At 40.8% G+C, this 19,700-nt stretch overlaps 1 protein-coding gene across 7 annotated transcripts in view; it reads right to left on the bottom strand.

Moving 5' to 3' along the window:
- Window positions 1-19,700, bottom strand: part of Ep400 (E1A binding protein p400) — a 107,445-nt gene that overhangs the window by 47,546 nt on the left and 40,199 nt on the right. For all 7 annotated transcript variants that reach the window (XM_085837025.1, XM_085837023.1, XM_021163040.3 and 4 more), the window contains 10 exons: window positions 17,336-17,476; window positions 16,730-16,808; window positions 15,181-15,230; window positions 14,546-14,603; window positions 12,084-12,173; window positions 9,013-9,120; window positions 7,723-7,913; window positions 7,381-7,558; window positions 2,301-2,437; window positions 437-606 (listed from right to left, as the gene is read on the bottom strand). In XM_085837025.1, the coding sequence (XP_085693151.1) occupies window positions 437-606; window positions 2,301-2,437; window positions 7,381-7,558; window positions 7,723-7,913; window positions 9,013-9,120; window positions 12,084-12,173; window positions 14,546-14,603; window positions 15,181-15,230; window positions 16,730-16,808; window positions 17,336-17,476 (1,202 nt within the window). The remainder of the gene's footprint in view (window positions 1-436; window positions 607-2,300; window positions 2,438-7,380; window positions 7,559-7,722; window positions 7,914-9,012; window positions 9,121-12,083; window positions 12,174-14,545; window positions 14,604-15,180; window positions 15,231-16,729; window positions 16,809-17,335; window positions 17,477-19,700) is intronic.

Consider the following 19,700-nt stretch of genomic DNA (forward strand, 5'->3'; position numbering starts at 1 on the left):
CTATAAACAAAATGGGGCAATGTTGGAACTTTGAAAACGTAAGTAGACTGCATAACTTCTCTACAGCAATGTATGAGAAAAGCGAAGACAGAAACTCTACATATGCCTTCAGGGAATGGACTGGCACAGTGGCACACACAGCACTTGGGGAAGAGGAAACTGAGTCAGAGGCAGGCAGACCTTTACATTCAAGGCCAGTCTGGTCTACATAGAAAGCTCCAAGATAACCAAGACTACATAGTGAGACCCTGTCTCAAAGAAAAGGACTGAACACAGGGATGCTGTGTCTCTTAGGTCCAACAATGCTGTGACAAAGGAGAAGGAAATTTCTTTTCACTAAACTGATATATGTATGCAATGATTTAAATTTCTTTAATGAATCTTTAGGTGAGAACAGTTGGAGATTTGAAAACAGAACACTTGGATACAGTCAGACCTCTGCAGCTTGAAGATGGCTTCCCAGTGCCGCTCAGTCATGCCCTTCACCCTCTGCATTTCGTCAACAACAAGGCATTTCCAGTGCACCCTTGAGAAGGCAGTGTAGCCCCTGAAGAACTGCTTATAGGACGTGATGCAGATGTGGAAGTTATTGGGCTCGGTCCACTCCTGCAATACAGAAAGAAGCTCCATCTCCCCTGCAACCACCCTGAGGCAAGCTGTGAAGAATGTCACCAGCAATACAATCCATTCTGCAGAACAACTACACAAGAAAATTCCAAGGTATTATTATTCTCTGTTCTTCTAGAGCCTAATGGACTTTTGTTGACAATTTAGGCCTCTGTGTCTAGTATCTAAACACTAGACACTAGACACTAGACAATTAGGCACTAGAAATTATCATTGGGAAAATAGACTACCAGAGAAGATACTGGTTTTTATAGTGTATAATCCAAGCAAGGAAGGCAAAAACAACAACAACAACAACCACCACCAACCAAACAAACAAAAAAAGATGTCTACATTGCAACTAACTGCAATGAAATTTTTAAAGCAAACTAGAGAATGGGCTATGGTCTAACTCATCCTCTCTAAAATTCATGAGCACTGGATCCCCACTGTGGTAGCATTAAAATTGGGACCGTCTCAGTTTCCAAGAATGAGACGGTGCTTTATGAAAGGGTAGCAAAGATCCAAGGAAAACCCTTCTGCATTTCTGCCCTCATTTATGTAAGCATACAACAAGAAATATGTCACCTTAGAAACTGAAACCAGGTCCTCACCAGATGCCAAACTTATCAGGAACTTGGTCTTAGATTTCTAACTACGTTCCTGTTCTTTATTAATTATGTTCTCTATGCTTTTTTTGTTCTATACTTTTGCAGCAGGTGGAATATGCCTTTAATCCTAGCACTTGGGAGGCAGAGGCGCAGAGGCGGGTGGATTTCTGAGTTTGAGGCCAGCCTGGTCTATAGAGTGAGTTCCAGGATAGCCAGAGCTACACAGAGAAATCCTGTCTCGAAAAACCAAAAAAGAAAAAGCAAGCAAGCAAGCAAGCAAGCACTCTATTACATCTGTAGACCAGAAGGGAAATGGGACCTCAAGCCTAAGCAGCTTTTTCCCAGATAAGTGGGAGTCCACCTTGTGTCCTCTCTGCTTCAATTCTAGAACTGAATATATATTTGGTAACTTACAAATATGTCTATGATATGCATTAAGCAGCACGTAACTGTACTCAAAGTGGTGGAAGCAGGAGGACCAAATGTTTGAACCCAGCCTGGGATACTTGAGGCTGGAGAGATGGCTCAGTGGTTAAGAGCACCGACTACTCTTCCGAAGGTCCTGAGCTCAAATCCCAGCAACTACATGGTGGCTCACAACCATCCGTAATGAGATCTGATGCCCTCTTCTGGTGCATCTGAAGACAGCTACAGTGTACTTAGATATAATAATAATAATAATAATAATAAATAAATCTTTAAAAAAAGATTTTAGGTTTAGAAAAACTAAGGTGTTTAGCTTTATTTTATGCTTAATTATTATTAAGTAACATGAGAGTTATATCTGTGACAATGTGTATGTACCACAACATGCCTATAGAGATCAGAGGACAACTTTGTGGAATTGGTTCTTTCCTTTATACCTTCACGTGGCTTCTAGGGATCAAATTAGGTTGTCGGGCTTATGGAGTAAGTATGTTTCAATCTGCCGGGCCATCTCTGCAGTCCCAGTATACCATGTTTAAAAGCTCTTTAGCTAAAGGCATAACTCCCTGGCATACCTCTTGTCTAGGAAATGGGAAACCTATCTCCAACCCTGCAAAACAAGAAAGAGAGAGGGTGGTGGCAATGGAATGGCACTACCTGTCTCTTTGCTTTGAGTTCTCTGTGGCTGCCAACATAAGAAAGAGTTTTGAGGCCAGGACACCAGCGTTTCAACTCGAGTTCCCACTTGAGTATGTTACAACTCCTCATGACAACAAGATGAGGGCCCCAGTTACCTATGAAAGAAAGAAAAAAAAAAAAAAATCAGTGAGATCCAGGTACCTAAAGTTGAGTTTGATCAAAAGTTTAAATACCTGGCCCACAAAGAATGCAGAATCCAAGTAAACAAAAACTACTGCCCAGAGTATTACCCAGGTGTGTCCCCTGCTGCACTGTAACAGAGTCAGGTTCTCCAGAAACACACACATAAAACCAGGACCCATTGATAACCATATGAACTTCTATCATTTGAGTCTGAGAAAGAATACTTTTTTAAGCTAGGGGTGATGGTGCATGCCTTTTATCCCAATACTCAAGAAGCAATGGCAAGTAGAACTTTATGAATTCGAGGTCAGCCAAAGTTGCATAGTGAGACTTTATCTCAAAAAACAATCTAACCTCCAAGAAAACAAATCAAAGGCAGGGAGTGGGGTAAGGGAGGGGTGGGGATGGACAAGGACTCCAGAAATCAATCTACATGTATAGATTTCAAAACTGATGATGAGACTGATGGGACAGGTAAGGACACGAGCCATTTCATTAAGCCTGCAGATCTGACTTTAATCCCTGGCTCCTGCGTGGTAAAGGAGAGAACCAACTCTGTAGCTGTTCTCTCACCTCAACAATATATACACATACATAGAAACAAATATTTTTTTAAAGGGGGGTGGAGGGTGGGGTAGGTTGTTGGCCTGAGAGGGGTATGGCTCAGCAGTAAAGAGCTCTTTCAAGGACCTGAAAAACCCAGCAAAACCTTTGATCACCACAGATGAAAAAATAAGATAAACCATGATAGAGTGAAATTTAAACAGTAGCCACAAATCCAGTCCTACAAAAGGTGCTAGAAGAAAACTCCAACCCAAGATGGTTAATTAAACCAACGAAAACACAAGAAATAATCTCACACCAGCAAAACCAAAGAAAGGACGGGCACGCCCTCCCCACCTCCCCAACAATGAAGTAAAAGGAATTAGCAATCATTGGTTATTGATATCTCTCAGACATGAACTAACAGAATGGCTCTACTAGATGTAATACAATACATGCTACAAAAAAATATACCTTCTTTTCAGCACCTCACAGAACATTATCCAAAACTGACTACTTACTTGGTTATAAAACAAGTCTCGACAGAAACAATAAAAGTAAAATAACCCCAAGCATTTTTTTTTTTTTCTGAGACAGGGTTTCTCTGTGTAGCCCTGGCTGTCCTGGAACTCACTCTGTAGACCAGGCTGCCCTCAAGCTCTGTCTGCCTCTGCCTCTGCCTCCCAAGTGCTGGAATTAAAGGCACATGCAACCACTGCCCAGCAAGCCCCAGTGTCTTAACAGACCATCATGGATTAAAACTGGATTTCCACATGTGCAGTGAGTGGCACATGCCTTTTATCTCAGCACTCAGGAAGCAGAGGCAGGTAGATCATGAGTGAGAGGCCAGCTTACTCTACAAATCAAGTCGAGGACAGCCAGGGCTGTTACACAGAGAAATCCTGTCTGGAAAGCAAAACAAAAACAAACAAACAAACCAAACTGAACCAAACAACAATACCTCAAAACTGGATTCCAACAATAGAAAGCCTACAAACTCATAGAAACTAAACAACTCTCTACTGAATGCTAGGTCAGGGCAAAAATAAATGTAAGACTTCCTAGAATTCAATGAAAATATATGCACAACATACCCAGACTTATGGGACACAATGAAGTGGTGCTAGGAGGAAAGTTCCTAGCACTAAGCACCTACATAAACTAGGTATCTCATAAGAGCAACTATGAACATATCCAAAACCTCTATAACAAAAAGAAACAAACACACTCAAGAACAGTAGACTATAGGAAATGATCAAGCTCAGGGCTGAAACCAATAAAATAGAAACAAAGACAACACTACAAAGAATTAACGAAACAAAGAGTTAGGTCTCAACAAGATAGATAACCCCTTATCCAAACTAACTAAAGACACACAGAGAGAATATCCAAATTAACAAATTTAGAAACAAAAAGGGGGACACAACAATCAGAAACCTAAAGAATCATTAGGTCATACTTTAAATACTATACTCCACAAAATTGAATTAAAAATATTAGAAGAAATAGACAATTTTCTCAATAGGTAAAAGCTAACATAAGTTAAGTCAAAATCAGATAAAGTTAAATAGACCCGTAACCCCTAGGGAAATAATAGAAGCAGTCATTAAAAGTCTCTCAAGCAGCCAGGCGGTGGTGGGGCACGCCTTTAATCCCAGCACTCGGGAGGCAGAGGCTGGCAGATTTCTGAGTTTGAGACCAGCCTGGTCTACAGAGTGAGTTCCAGGACAGCTAGGGCTACACAGAGAAAAACCTGTCTCAAAAAACAAAACAAAACAAAAAAAAGAAGTCTCCAAAAAAAGCCCAGGACCAGATTGTTTTAGTACAGAATTCTATCAGACTTTTAAAGGGCTAACATCAATACTCCTTAAATTATTCCCCAAAAAAGAAACAGAAGGAATAATGCCAAATTCATCTATGAAGCCAAAGTCACCCTGCCACCCAAATCATACAGAAGATTCAACAAAGAAAATTACAGACCAATTTCCCTCATGAACACTAAAGCATAAATGCTCAATAAAACACTCACAAACTGAACCCAAGAGCACATCAAAAAAATCATTCACTATGAAAAAGTAGGCTTCATCCCAGAGATGCAGTGGTTCAACATACAATGCAATTCACCATATAAACAAACTTAAAGGAAAAAAAAACCAAAACATTTGATCATCTCATCAGATGCTGGAAAAGTCTTCATGATAAATAGCTTGGAGAGCTTAGGGATGAAAGGGACATACCTAAACATAATAAAGGTGATTTACAGTATGCCAATAGCCAGCATCAAATTAACTGGAGAGAAAAATCAAAGCAATTCCACTAAAATCAGGAACAAGACAAGGATATCCAGTAGACAGTAGATGTCCGCTAGAGCAATAAGACTACTAAAGACTACAAAGTAGAAAGGAAGAAGTCAAAGTATCATTATTTATAGATGATAGGATAGTATATATAAGCAACCCTAAAAATTCTACCAGGGTACTCTTACAGCTAATAAGCACCTTTGATGAAGTGGCTGGATTTAAGATTAGCACCTCCCCCTGACCCACCCTGACCCAAAGCAAAGGACAAGTAGGCTGAGGAAGAAACCAGGGAGACAACCCCCTTCACAATATTCACAAATAATATGAAACATCTTAGGGTAACTCTAGCCAAGCAAATGAAAGATTTGTACAACAAAAACTTTAATTCTTTGAAGAAAGAAATTGAAGATTATCACTAGAAGATGGAAAGATCTCCCATGCTCATGGATCAGTAGGATTAACATAGTAAAAATGGCAATCCTACCAAAAGGAATCTAAAGATTCAAAGCAATCTCTAACACAATTCTTTACAGAACTTGAAAGCACAATACTCAACTTCACACGGAAAAACAAAAAAACCTAGACTAGCTGTAAAAAACCTAAGCTGTACTATAGAGCAATAGTAATAAAATTTCCATGGTATTAAAATAAAAACAGAAAGTTCAATGGAATCAAATCAAAGATTCAGAAGTAAATCCACACACCATTTTCAGGAAAATGGATGAAACTAGAAGAAAATCATCCTGAGTGAAGTAACTCAGAAAGACAAACACGGTCTATATTCACTTATAAGTAGACATTAGCTATTAAATAAAGGAGAACCATGCTATAATCAACACACCCAGCTAAGTCATAAGGAGGAGGTCAAGGGGGACCCAGATCTCCCTGGGAAAGGGAAATGGAACAGATTTTGTGAGTGGACTGGGGATGAGTGGGATAGGAATGGGAGGGCTCAGCTGTCAGCAGGGAGAAAGCACTGGGGGACATGACTGGACTGTGGGCATTTGGGAAGTGATGTAGAAACCTAGTGCAATGGTAAACTCTTGGGATCTACCTTATCAAAAGCCTCCCAGTAATGGGGGCTATGGAGCCTGAGTTGCCCATCTTCTATAACCAGGCAAGGCTCCTAGTAGTGGGACAAGGACATCAACCCAGCCACAAACCTTTGACCTACAATATGTCTTGCCTGCAAGATGTGCTGGGGTAACGGAAGTGGAGAACTTGTGGAGTGGCCAACCATTGACTGGTCCAATTTGAGGCCCACATCACAAGAAGGAGCCCACACCTCACACTGTGTGGCTCAGAACTAGAGGTTTGTCAGCCCAGAGACCCAGGGCAGAACCAAACAAGACTGGCCAAAAAAAAAAAGTCAATAGAATGTTTTCCAACGATACTCTGCTATACTCACAGATCAGTGCCTACTAGCCCAACTATAATCAGAGACATGTCATACAGCAAACAACAGGAGTTGTTACAGAGATGCACTAGCTGAAGCCAGGGATATCCCACAAAAGAGAAGGAAGGATTCTAAGAACCAGAGCAGTATGCCACAAGAACAGGGTCCACAAAATCAACTAAGCAGGGCTCATAGGGGCTCACAGAGACTGAAGTTAACAGCATAGACCCTGTGTGGGTCTGAGCCAGCTCCTCTGCATATACGTTATGATTGTGGGAGTGGTGGTATCTCTGACTCTTTTGCTTATATGCTTGACACCTTTTTACTTCTACGGGGTTGCCTCATCCAGCCTGGAGATGAGGGTTTGTGCCTAGTCTCACTGTATGCCATATATGGTGGATATCCCTGGGATGCCTGGTTTTTGTTTGTTGTTGTTTGTTTGTTTATTTTTTTATGGTAATGGAAGAATGGCTCCTGGGGAGAGGATGATGGAGGAAGACTCTGGGAAGAATGGTGTGGTCGAGATATAATGTATGCAAAAATAAAAAAATAAGTAAAAATTTAAAAAAGGAGAGTCATTTCTTGGCTCAAGAAAGAGAGATGAGCAAAAGAGGCTGACAATTTCTTTTCTCTCAGATCTAACACATGCTGTTAGTGGAGACTGAGAGGATCTTACCTTCATTACAGGCAAGGTGAGCAAAAAAAGCAATGATCTGCACAGTTTTCCCAAGCCCTGCTTCATCAGCCAATATGCCATTGAGATTCTTCCGGTATAGCTTGGCCAACCAGTCAAGGCCTATCTTCTGATAGTCTCGGAGAGCACCATACAACAAAGATGGAGCGCTAAACTTCACCTATAGAGACAGACCAGCCAAAGAGTGAGTAATTGGCACACACCTTCTCAGAGCCTAAATCTAGAGACTATCCCAAATGATTTACAGAACATAAGGATACAAGAACTGCCTTTTCTAGGAATTCCTATGGAGCGTGTTTGGGAGGCAGGAAAGGCTTTCCTCACCGCAGTTGTGACTCGGGCACTGCCCTTAGGGAGGATGGCTTCAGCCACAGCAGTAACTTCTGTGATGTCCTTGGTGTTGGATTTTCCAATGCTCATTCTCTCTGCAGCTTTAAACTGATCCATGATGAAGAGTGAGTCAATGAGAACGGAGTCCCTCCGGCTCTCCCTGTCACTAGGACAGTCTTCTACATCTACAACAACAATGAAATAGACACAACTCAGACTGCTGTGAGTTTTATAAACCTAAACATATAAGGGGCAGGGGGCAAGGAAAAACAAATAATTGATACATATTTTTCATTGCAATTCATTTTTATACATTCACAATACTGTAAATGAATGACTCTTAAGAAACGTCACAATAAACTACATCTGAGACTCAAAGCATAAATCTGCCCCAGCCTGGTATCCAGGAAATGGCTCTGTTGATTGAAAGCCAATACTGTGGACAAGAATACAGCACCTCAGGTTTAATGATCTCCCTTCTGCTGCCATCAAAGAAAAGGGGGGGGGGGGGGGACATGGCCCAAGTGTGAAAACAAGGACGAATCTTTGTCTCTGACCCTAGGTCTTGCTGTAGAGAGGACTGTGACAAGCCCTGAATTACCCTCTAACAATGGTCTTACTCCTTCTTGTATCTTCTCTTCCCTTTCACATGTTCTTATTATTTAATAAACAGAACAATAAGAATGAGAAAGGATAAACTGCAGGTCTGTGTATCTGTATAAAATGCCTAGCAAGTAAAATTAACCACGAAAACCCTGCAAGTTGATAAGCAAACACAACATAGCCTGGGCAAGCAAAGAACAAGCCAAGCAAGGAGATGCTTCAGAAACTACAACATAGATCTAGAAAAAACATTTGCTCATCCTTCATAATTCACCCAGTTCTCTGAAGAAAACATACCAAGGTAACCATAGAACTTGTTGGGGGTGGGACAGGCCTTTAATCCCAGAACCTGGGAGGCAGAAACAGGCAGGAGTTTGAGGCCTTCGTCGTCTACAGAGAGAGCTCTAGGTCAGCACAAACAAAACATCACAGTACTTAAAGCTTACTCAATAGGAAAGCTACATATAAAATACACTTTTTTTTCCCTGGCTTAATTTTTTTTATTCTTTGTTTATAGTCACACACAAGCTTTATCCTATTCAAATAAGAAAGCCCCTGCCATGACTGACATGGACTGAAGAACCTATCCTTGGGTCCAATACTTTTAATTTCTTACATCTTATCAAGTCTTACTTTGGCTTTCACTTTAAACCCAAATTCTTTACAGCACTAAAAACATACCTTCTTCCCCACTTGACTCTTCATGATCAGGTTCAGGCTGTGGCCACTGAAAATTTGGCAGAAAGGCACCTTCATACAACTTCATCAAATCAATTAAGGGCAACTCAGCTGGAAAGAATGTCAGGAAAAAAACAAGATCATTTAATAACTATAATTTAGCCGCAAAGGAAAAAAAATCACTCAGAAAAACACAGCAAAAAACTGAATGAGTAGCTTGTCACATACATTTCTCTGCCTAGGGGATGTAGGCTGACATTGTTTATCCAAAAAGACTAGACTAGAAGTATTCATAGCTCTTGATTTTCTGTATTGGAGACTATCTACATACAGTCAACTGAGCACACATCTGAAAATCCACTACCCAAAATGCTTTGAAATCTGAAATTTCAGAACACTATTTTTTTTCTCAAAAAAGTTTTGAATTTTAAAGCATTTTGGATTCTGGATTTTTAGATTAGAAATTTATAGCTTGCAAATTCTAAAATATACATATTTTTCCCAACAACTAGAATGATGCCCATAATTAATACAAAGTCTCAATATTTTCTTTTTCAGTTAAATGTATTGGTATTGGGCTGGAGAGATGGCTCAGTGGTTAAGAGCACTGGCTGCTCTTCCAGAGTTCTTGAGTTCAATTCCCAGCAACCACATAGTGGCTCACAACCATCTGCAATGTGATCTGATGCCCTCTTCTGGTGTGTCTGAAGACAACTACAGTGTATATATATATATATATATATATATATATATATATATATATATATATAAAATCTTTAAAAAATTTTATTGGTATTGACATTTTTAGGTTTAATTATTTTATTTTAGATGTGTGTTTTGCATGTGTGTATGTCTGTACCACATGCAGGTCTGTTACCCACAGATTCCAGAAGAGGGCATTGGGTCCCTCAGAACTGGAATTACAGGTGCTGCCACGTAGGTGATAGGAATCATATCTTTGTCCTCTGGAAGAGAAGTCAGTGCTGTTAACTGTTGAGCCATGTCTCCAAGCCCTAATAGTAATTAATTTTCAGACAGGATTTTACTATGTAACCCAGGTTGGAATGGACCAGGCAAAGACATTAGCATTAAACAAACAAATAAAAAAGATATGCCAGGTAGGGTAGCATACACCTTTAATCTTAGAACTCAAAAGGCAAAGGAAGGAAATCACCTCTGTGAGGTCAAGACCAGCCTGGTCTACATTATGAGTACAGCCATGGCTACACAGTGAGACCTTGTCTCAAAAACATAAAGAAATAGGGGCTAGAGAGAGAGATGATGGCTCAGTGGTTAAGAGCACTCATTGCTTTTGCAGAGGATTCAAGTTTGATTCCCAGCCTCCTCATAGTGGTAAACAAGCATCCATAATCCCAGTTCCAGAGGAACTGCTACCAGAAGATTGGCCACAGCAACCACCAAGCACACATGTGGTGCACATACATAAACACTCAAAATATAAAATTAATAAATCTAATTAAAAGTTAAAAAAATTACTTAAAGCTAAGTTTTTCTTTCAACTGAGACTCCAATGAGTAGAGAACAATGTGTTCCCCAGCTAACAGCAGCTCTAAAAGCCTCTGTATGGAAACATATTGAGACATACATGCTCAAGCTGATGACCTGCTAGAGTTTCTGGGAACATGGAAAGCTGAGAGGTTTTGGATTTAACAGTTATTATATCCACTTTAGAAAATTTCAGGGAACAAGCAATTTGTTTGATTAAGTGACTATGACACAAAACACTTTGTAAACACTTTGCAAGTATAGATACAAATACTCTTAGAAAGAAACCAGCATTACAAGCTCTGTCTACTCAAGACTAGAAAAATCTCTTTGAATTCACTGACTCGTGATTTTAAAGCCCAACTCACTAAAGTAACAGATAAAGGTGGGGTTAAGCCACATGGAATCAAACATTAACCATAGGTGTGGAGTGTTTATATTGCACTTCTCCCAACTTTTCTGAATGTCTGAAAAATCTGTCTTCACATCATCCATGTCTACACAAGTGGATAAAACAGAAAAGTGTTAACATGACGATTCGAAAAAATGTCTTAGAAAAAGTTAACTAATGCCCTGAAAGCAACGTCATCCACATTGGTAAAACAGATGTATATAACATATCCTTTTTGGACAAAACATAAATGGTTCAAATTAACCTTCAAGTTAATCTTTGCCCATGACCAAGAAAAAAATTCCAACAGGTTCCCTAGGACCATGGAGTTGAATCTAACCCATGAATCTAGTTCAAAGATTAGACTCAACCCTAGACAAGGGAAGGCCCACCAACCCTGCTTCCCTCCTGATAGTACACCCTCCACACTGACCAGAGCTGGCTTGATCTGTCCTAATACTTACTCTAGAAACCAGTCCAGACTTAGAAAATACCCATCAACCGGTAAGAACCTGTCTAAGAAGTACATTCCTCCCATCTGCTCACATCAAGCCTCTTGAAGGCTTCATCTACTTGGTGTAACTATAGTTACAAGGGAGGGCTGTCCAACTCCTGAGCCAGAGGGGTGACATTGTGTTAACTCCACATATACTCTAGCAAACCAAGGATACATGTTTGAGCCAACTGTATGATTCTACAGAGCAACCATGTACCACCACTGACATACATAGAGCCGTTTGTGTATAAACACCACCGACAGCAGCGCTATTGGAATAAACAAGTAACTGATGACATGTTTATGTGTAGAAACAGTGTATAGGGTTAAGGTGTTAACAGCAATACCCAACAATCTGGATCAAACTACTGGGCAGAACCACTGGACAGAAGAACAAGGCACATCTTACAACCCCATTGTCAAGGAATTCTGCTTCAGTCTCAAAAGAATAGGTAGGGAGACTCACAGAGGTGAAAAAGGAGAATTCAGGAAGTGATCCACAGAAAGTCTAGGTTGGCTATGATCAACAGGACAGAAGTAACTTAATCCCAGAGATCTGTTCCCTTGAACCTGACATCACAGTGTTCCATGTACTGCTGTCATTTCATTCCAACATTACTTTCAAATGTTCCTGTGTGACTGTTTAATGCGAGTATTTTTAGTAAGATAGTGACAACCTACCTTCTTTGGCCAGATTAGTAAGTTCTGTGTGGTGGTCTACAAGCCCTTCGTGTGCTTCCTCCTCTTCAATGGTCTCTTCTTCATCTTCCACTAAAATAGGTATCAGAGGTCAGGCTCATGCAAAACTTCACTTGAGCTCAACACTGCTAATGCTATTAGGCTTCAGAACTGTTCTACTTATTAAAGAACCTGAATGTGGTTACCTTAATTTTTCAGGTTGATTCTGGAAACTATTGTCAAACAAGCAACATATGGGAAATGTTTTCTCTTTCCTGTCAGCCTGCCATCCACAATCTGGTTCTTTCAATATGCAATGGACCTCACTAGCTCAGAATGCTGGTTAAATTCTCACTCACTATAGAACAATTGCAGGGAGACTACTTACTTCCCACCATGCATGTTTTCTAGGAACTCGTCATAGACTACCACACACAAGGGACACAACCCAGACCAACTCACACTCTCAGCCCTAACCCTGGACCCTGCCTCTCTCCTTCCACAGGAGTCAGAACTCCTGTGAAGTGCAAAGTACACGTCAGCATCCTCCTTACACAACTCTTCACCACTAGGCAATCTCAGAGGTGAGAGGGCTGGCTAGAAAAGCCACACCCTCCGTCCTCAGCAGCCTTCTTCAGCTGGCTTCTTCTAGTCCATACAATTCAATGAACTTTCCTCTCTCTCTCTCTCTCTCTCTCTCACACACACACACACACACACACACACACACACACACACAAAACACAACATCCCCAAATTCCTCAGGTCCTCACTACAAATCCTCTAGCACCCATCAAAGTTACAAGGCACTAGATTTCACACCCCTGGGCCCTGGACACATGTAGTCCTAAACACAAACAGCCTGGTGCAACCTAAAACAAGCCAGACCTGTCTTGGAATTTCTTTCTGCCATTTTTCCTGCATGTAACTGGGTAGATGGCTTAGGAGAAAGATGACGCCCCAGGTGGAGGACAACCTGGGGCTATGTAAGGTAACAACATTACCACATGCCTATCAGGCAAAACACTTCCTACTGCTTTTTCCCTACCTTCCCTACATTAACTCACTACCTAACAAGGGGGTGCTCACAAATCAGCCAAACAGCCACATCTATATTCTATAAGGAAAGTCATCTAAAGTCACTATACAAGGCTGGATGCTCCCCAATCCTTTCTCAGCCATCCCATCTACTGCTAGCTGCACTGATAAACATGATCATGTAGCCAGGCAGAAAAGGTCAGAAACACAGTCCAGATACTTCCAAGATGACAACTGCTTGCCTGGAAGCACCAAATTAGTGCCTGTCTTCTACATTCTGTCAGTTTCAGTGCCAGCAGTCAGAGCTGGAAGCATAGCTAAAGATGAAAAATAGCTAAAAGGGGAGACAAATGCTAAGGCAGGAACACACATGACAAACAAGGGCCTTTTGAAGAACACCAAGTTGCTATGTCAATGCAGGGCTATGGAACCCAAAGTCCTAATTCCAGTGGGCCACTGTTACTTGTTGATTTATCTTTTGGGGTGAAACTTAGTCCTGACAGTTACTACACTAATCATATGGCCAAACTCTCCCAAACAATAATCAAGCCATAGTAAAACCTCAAACTTTTAAAGTCTGGAAGTTTACACATTCCCAGTCAAGCCAGTAAAGTTATAGTGCTGCTACGACCCCCCTGGGGACTCACATAGCACGTGTTATATCACACACTGTTATGTGTTTCCTCTAACTCTATTCTTGCTTCCTTCCTCTGTTCCTACAACCAGGAGCCAGTATACACTTGTTTGCAAATAGGTCAGAAACCATGGACACAGTCTGATCTCAAGTCATTCGCACTGGTGTTACATCTGTGTTCTACTCTGAACCCAAGGCCAACATTCAAACAGGACCGGGGCTCCTCCCAAAGAGTCCAGCATAGGAACTGGGGTAGGCACATCTACCCTAATGAACTAAGGGGTCTTTAGGGCAGGATCAGACCTGGCCCTGAATCATCTCTGTGCACCCCTAAGGGTTGCCTGGGTTTCCAGAGAATCACAAAATAAGAAACAGCCAAATTGGGCTGGAGAGATGGCTCAGTGGTTAAGAGCACTGACTGCTCTTCCAGAGATCCTGAGTTCAATTCCCAGCAACCATATGGTTGCTCACAACCATCTGCAATGAGATCTGATGCCCTCTTCTGGTGTGTCTAAAGACAGCCACACTGTACTCACATATATAACATATAAATCTTCTAAAAAAAAAAAGATACAACCAAATTGCTATAGAAACAATCCAAGTCCTCTGAAGATACCAAAAGTTACTCTATATACAAACATTCCAGGATAAATACAAAGATTAAATTTCTAACCAATTGAAAATTAACAGTCCATGGTCAAAGTCAGCATAGCCATGTACTACAAAAAGAGACTGCACATTTTGCTTGTGATCTCAAGGCCCTAATAAAGCATCAAGGGAGTAAGGAACAGACCTTCATCATCAGTCAAAGATGTGCTAGCTTTCCTTTTCCTTCCAGATATTCCTAGATCCTGAAAGAGAATGAAAATCATGTGAGATGTAGCAATGAAGAATGAATGTCAAGGCACATGTGTCTATGAGCAGATGCCTAGTGGAGAGCATCAAGTCACCTGCTGGGCAATCCTAACACCATGAAGCAGAGTGAGGATGCAGACCTCAACCACTGTATTCAAACGCATTCTCTCAACTTACAGATCCATACCCAAGTACAGTTGTTAAGTGGCACTGTATCATTATCATCATCATCTCCTCCTCCTCCTCCTCTTCTCCTCTTCCTTTTCCTTCATTCCCTTGCTCCCCTCCCCCTCTTCTTCCTTCTTTTTCTCCTTTATGTTCTTTTGGTTTGTTTTTCAAGACAGGGTTTTTCTGTGTTGCCCTGGCTGTCTTGAAACTAAGTAGACCAGGCTGACCTCAAAGTCACAGAGACCCACCTGTCTCTGCCTCCAGCATGCTGGGATTTAAGGTGTGCACCACCACCACCCAGCCCCACACCACTTTCAAAGCACACTGTTATCATAGATTAGTAACTTCTCCAGGTAATACAACAAGACCACTTTGTGTCAGAGCGCAACAAGAACCTGTACTCACCAGAGAGTGTTCTGGTGATGTATCAAATCCCTTTAATCTGGACTCTTTACCTAAAAAGACAAGAAATACAGTATTTTCACCAAATCTGTAGCAAGATAATGCTTTTTAACTCAGCAATTGCTGTCTACTTATGCAAGCTGAGTTCTATGGCTGTTGACACTCAAGAAGGACAGGAAGTGCAAGTTTATGTAGAATAAACCCAACCTAATTCCTCTCAGTAATCCAGGACAGCTGTTTTCATCTTATGGCTCTTTTTGTTTTTAAATGCTTGATGTTGGTTTGGTTTGGTTTTGTTTTGTTTGTTTGTTTGTTTGTTTACTGGAGCCAGAGTCTCACTGACTGAGTTCAGGCTGGCTTCAATTTACAAATCCTGCTTCTAACTGCTAAGTGCTGGGATTCAGACTTGTGCCTCATTGTGAGTGCCTAGCTCTCATTTTACAGTTGTACAACTTTAGCCTCTTAGCTGCTCCCTCGCCAATAATATGAGAGGTGTGAGGGCTCCTTGAACATTCCAAAGACTAGAGAAGACAGGGAATGCCACTTGTGTTGGTGTAAGTATTCTGTAAGAGGGGGAGCAACTACTGCAGAAATATCTCAGTGGAGTGAAGGCACTGCACCAGCCCAGTCCCCAAAGGGCCCTAATGCCTGACAGAGGAGTCAACTGGTTTGTTTACTGACCAGAAACATGACCTAAATTTTGAAAGCATAAAGAGTTGACCAACTTTGGGGGTACTGGCACATACCATCACATGACAAAACAACTAAGATTTAAAAAAAAAAAAAAGGCTATTGCTGGGCCTCATGGTAAACACCTTTTGATCCCAGCTCAGATGCTAAAGGCCAATCTTACCTACATACCGAGTTTTGAGCCAACAAAAGGTACAGAGTAAGATAGATCCTATCCTCCCCCTTCATGTGTGTATATGTGTGTGTGTGTGTGTGTGTGTGTGTGTATAACCACAAAATAAAACAATTAAGCAGAACAAACAATGCACATGCTCTCCCTGACCAATGAGCTCTCTAGCCAAAACCAGGAAGCTGTACAAAACATAATCTGAAAAATTCAAAGCCTGTGTGTATGTGTCCTGGAAGATAAGCACAAGGCCTAACGAATGCTTGGAGGTACTCTCATTCCTCAGATTAAGACTGTCTTTAAAAGCCTTGCAAAATGGCCCAAAAACGCCTATCATCAACCTGATAGTCTAAGGCCAATCCCCAGAACCCATATAATAGATGAGGAAACAAGTTGTATTTAGAATTCCACAGGCACATGGTGGCACACATTTACCCATACACCTCATACAATGCACAATAAATAAACCTGCAAAAACATTTTTTAAAAACCACAGCTGGACCAGTAAGAATATCAGAAGTTTGAAGACCCTTACCGCCTGAGTTTGATCCTTTGAACCCACATGATGGAAGGGGAGAACTAGCTTCACAAAGTTGTCCTCTGACCTTCACACATGCCATAATGCACACATTTGTCTTCCCCCCATCCCCACACCAAGTAAGTAAATGTAATACAAAAACAGCTCTAACATCATACCTCTTCTGGAAACTTTCTGTAAATTTAAGGCTTTTTTTCTTTTCTCTTCTAATTCTACTTGTAATTTTATTTCCACAACCTAAATACCAAAAAAAAAAAAAAAAAAAAAAAAAAAAAGAATAAATATATAAGCAAGTCATTAAGGATGCAAACTGTATAATTCTACACATAAAACATTAAACAGCTAACCAACCTCATTCACAACAATGAAAGAGAAAACTCAGTTTGGTACTCTACTCTTTATTTTGTATCTAAGTCTAACCTGCTTAAATCCTACTACATAGTAAAAAAAAAAATTGAAAGTTCTTAAAAGAAAGAATATATAGATGGGAGCAGATATTCTGAAAAAGACTTTACTTTTGATGGCCACAGTACACCAAGTACTACCTGACAGGCCTGCACTACATTATCACCTCAAAGCTGCGGCTTCTGACGGTACAAAGGTAAGCAAAGCAGTCAGAATGAAATCATCCTAAGCCTTGCACAAGGCTCCCTGCTGCACATGCATGAATGCTGGAGCTGCTGAGGCTCTGTACCCTAGCACACAACCTCACAGCTTGGACACATTAAATTTGTTTTTAAATCCCATTGAATCCTAGCACTTACCTGTTCAATATTTGACCAAAAATATTCTATTTCTCTGGCAGTAGTGGCAGCAATGCGCCTCAGTCTGCTCTGTTCTTCCTTCTTCCCTCTTTCCTCACGAAGTTTCTTTTCCTCATGATGCCGGGCTACAGTTCTGACAAGCTGGCAAAGGAAAGTTAACAATCTGTTGTGCTCAGGCTGGCAAAATGGGTCAGCAAGTAAAGTACTTGGTACTAATTCGGCCCGTTGACTTGAGTTTGATTCCCCAGGAACCATATGAATAGGAAAGAGAGCTAACAACTCCCAAAAGTTGTTTCCTGACCTCTGCATACATAATGCACACACAGAGAAGAAAAAATAAGAACTTAAAAAAAAAATTGTTGTACTCTATAGCATCTCAGGAAAAAAAGGAGATAGAAAGAAATTAAGATTTCTCCAACCTAGCTGGGCAGGAGTGGCCCACTTTAATCCCCAGCTCAGACAGGCCGATCTCTGAGAGTATGAGATCACCTGGGCTACAGAGTATGCTCCAGAATAGCCAGAGCTACACAGTGAAACCCTGTCTGGCAGGAGGCTCACAAGAGGATCACAAGTTCAAGGCCAGTGTGGTCCACAGAGAGAAACCATAACTCAATAAATAAAGCCACATAAAATTCACTGTCAGGTATATCCTCCTAGGTTGTCACATGTGTGAGAGATGAAAATATAGCTTGAGGCAAATAAATATTTTCAATTTTTTTTGCCTGACTTTTCTAGAAAGTTATCTTACTATTTATATTTCTCAGATATGAAACACTATATGGTACTATAAATCTTCTTTCCCTGTTTCACATAATATCTTCCTGTTCAACAAACACAAATTAAGACGTCTAAAGGGTCACTCATTGCATGAATGCTGCTAAATGTCTTAAGTGTATATGTATAGAAATTGTTGGGTTAAGATAACTTACATTTTCCCCTTAAATAGTATGATATTTATGTACTTATTTTCAAGATAGGGTTCTGCTGACATCTTAAAAAGTTCTTTTATGGGGCTGGATTTTTTTATATTTATTTTCTTTTTTTATAGTGTGTGTGCATGCATGCATGCAGGTAGGGGCATGTGAATATTCATACCCTAAAATATAACACTTCATGAACCTGAGTGTCATTTTTTATTTTTTTATTTTTTTTTGGTTTTTGGTTTTTGGAGACAGGGTTTCTCTGTGTAGCTCTGTCCTGGAACTCACTTTGTAGATCAGGCTGGCCTTGAACTCAGAAATCTGCCTGCCTCTGCCTCCCAAGTGCTGGGATTAAAGGCGAGCACCACCACGCCTGGCTCTGAGTGTCATTCTTACACAGGGGCCATACAAATCTCTATATTTTATTATATGCACTGCTGAAGCACACACTGACTTTTTAAAAGATGTATTCATTTTCATGTGTCTGAGTATTTTGTCTGCATGTGTGAGCAGTGCCTAAGGAGGCAAGAAGACATCCGCTGTTCTGGAAGCAGACTTAAAAATGGTTATAAAAAACCATGGAGGTGGGCACTGTAGTTAAAAATCAGGGTATAGATAACACGGGCAACCAGTACTTCTAACAGATGAGTTATCTCACCAGCCCCAAAACTAACATTGTTAAGGTTTTCTTTTTTGTTGTTAAGATATGTATGTTTGTTGTTGCTGATAGGGTCCTATGAAACCCAGATTGGCCTCGAATGCACTATGAGCCAAGGATGATCATGAACTCCTGATCCTCTTACCTCCACCTCCCAAGTGTTATAACAGAACGCACACGTGTATCACACTACACCTGTTGTTTGGTGCTGGAGATCAAATCCAGGGCTTCCGGCCTGCTAGGCAAACACTCTGCCAAGTGAACTATACCCCAGGATGGAAGATCTTACTTTTATTTATTTTTAATAGACAAGGTATCCCTGTATAGCTCTGGCTGACCTGGAACTCACAGTGTAGACCAGCCTAGGTCTTAACTCAAGAGTTTCTACCTGCCTCTGCCTCCCAAATACAGGGATCAAAGTCACAATCCACCATCTCTAGCAGTCACAGCTCCACAAAGTAGGACGACTGAAGGTAAGAACTGACTCAGTACAGAGCACATGCCTAAAGTCACAGTCTACCTCATCTGACATAGAAAAGCCATAATGGGGATGGAAAGATGGCTCAGTGGTTAAGAGCATTGACTGCTCTTTCAAAGGTCCCAAGTTCAAATCCCAACAACCAACTACATGGTGGCTTACAGCCATCTGTAATGAGATCTGACACCCTCTCCTGGTGCATCGCAAGACAGCTACAGTGTAGTCAGATATAATAATAAAGAAAAAAGAAAAGAAATATTAAAAAAAGAAGAAGAGGGGGCTGGAGAGATGGCTCAGCAGTTAAGAGTA

Source organism: Mus caroli, unplaced genomic scaffold (genome assembly GCF_978045245.1).
Source record: "Mus caroli unplaced genomic scaffold, Mus_caroli_1 scaffold_4, whole genome shotgun sequence".
NCBI classification, from domain to species: domain Eukaryota; kingdom Metazoa; phylum Chordata; class Mammalia; order Rodentia; family Muridae; genus Mus; species Mus caroli.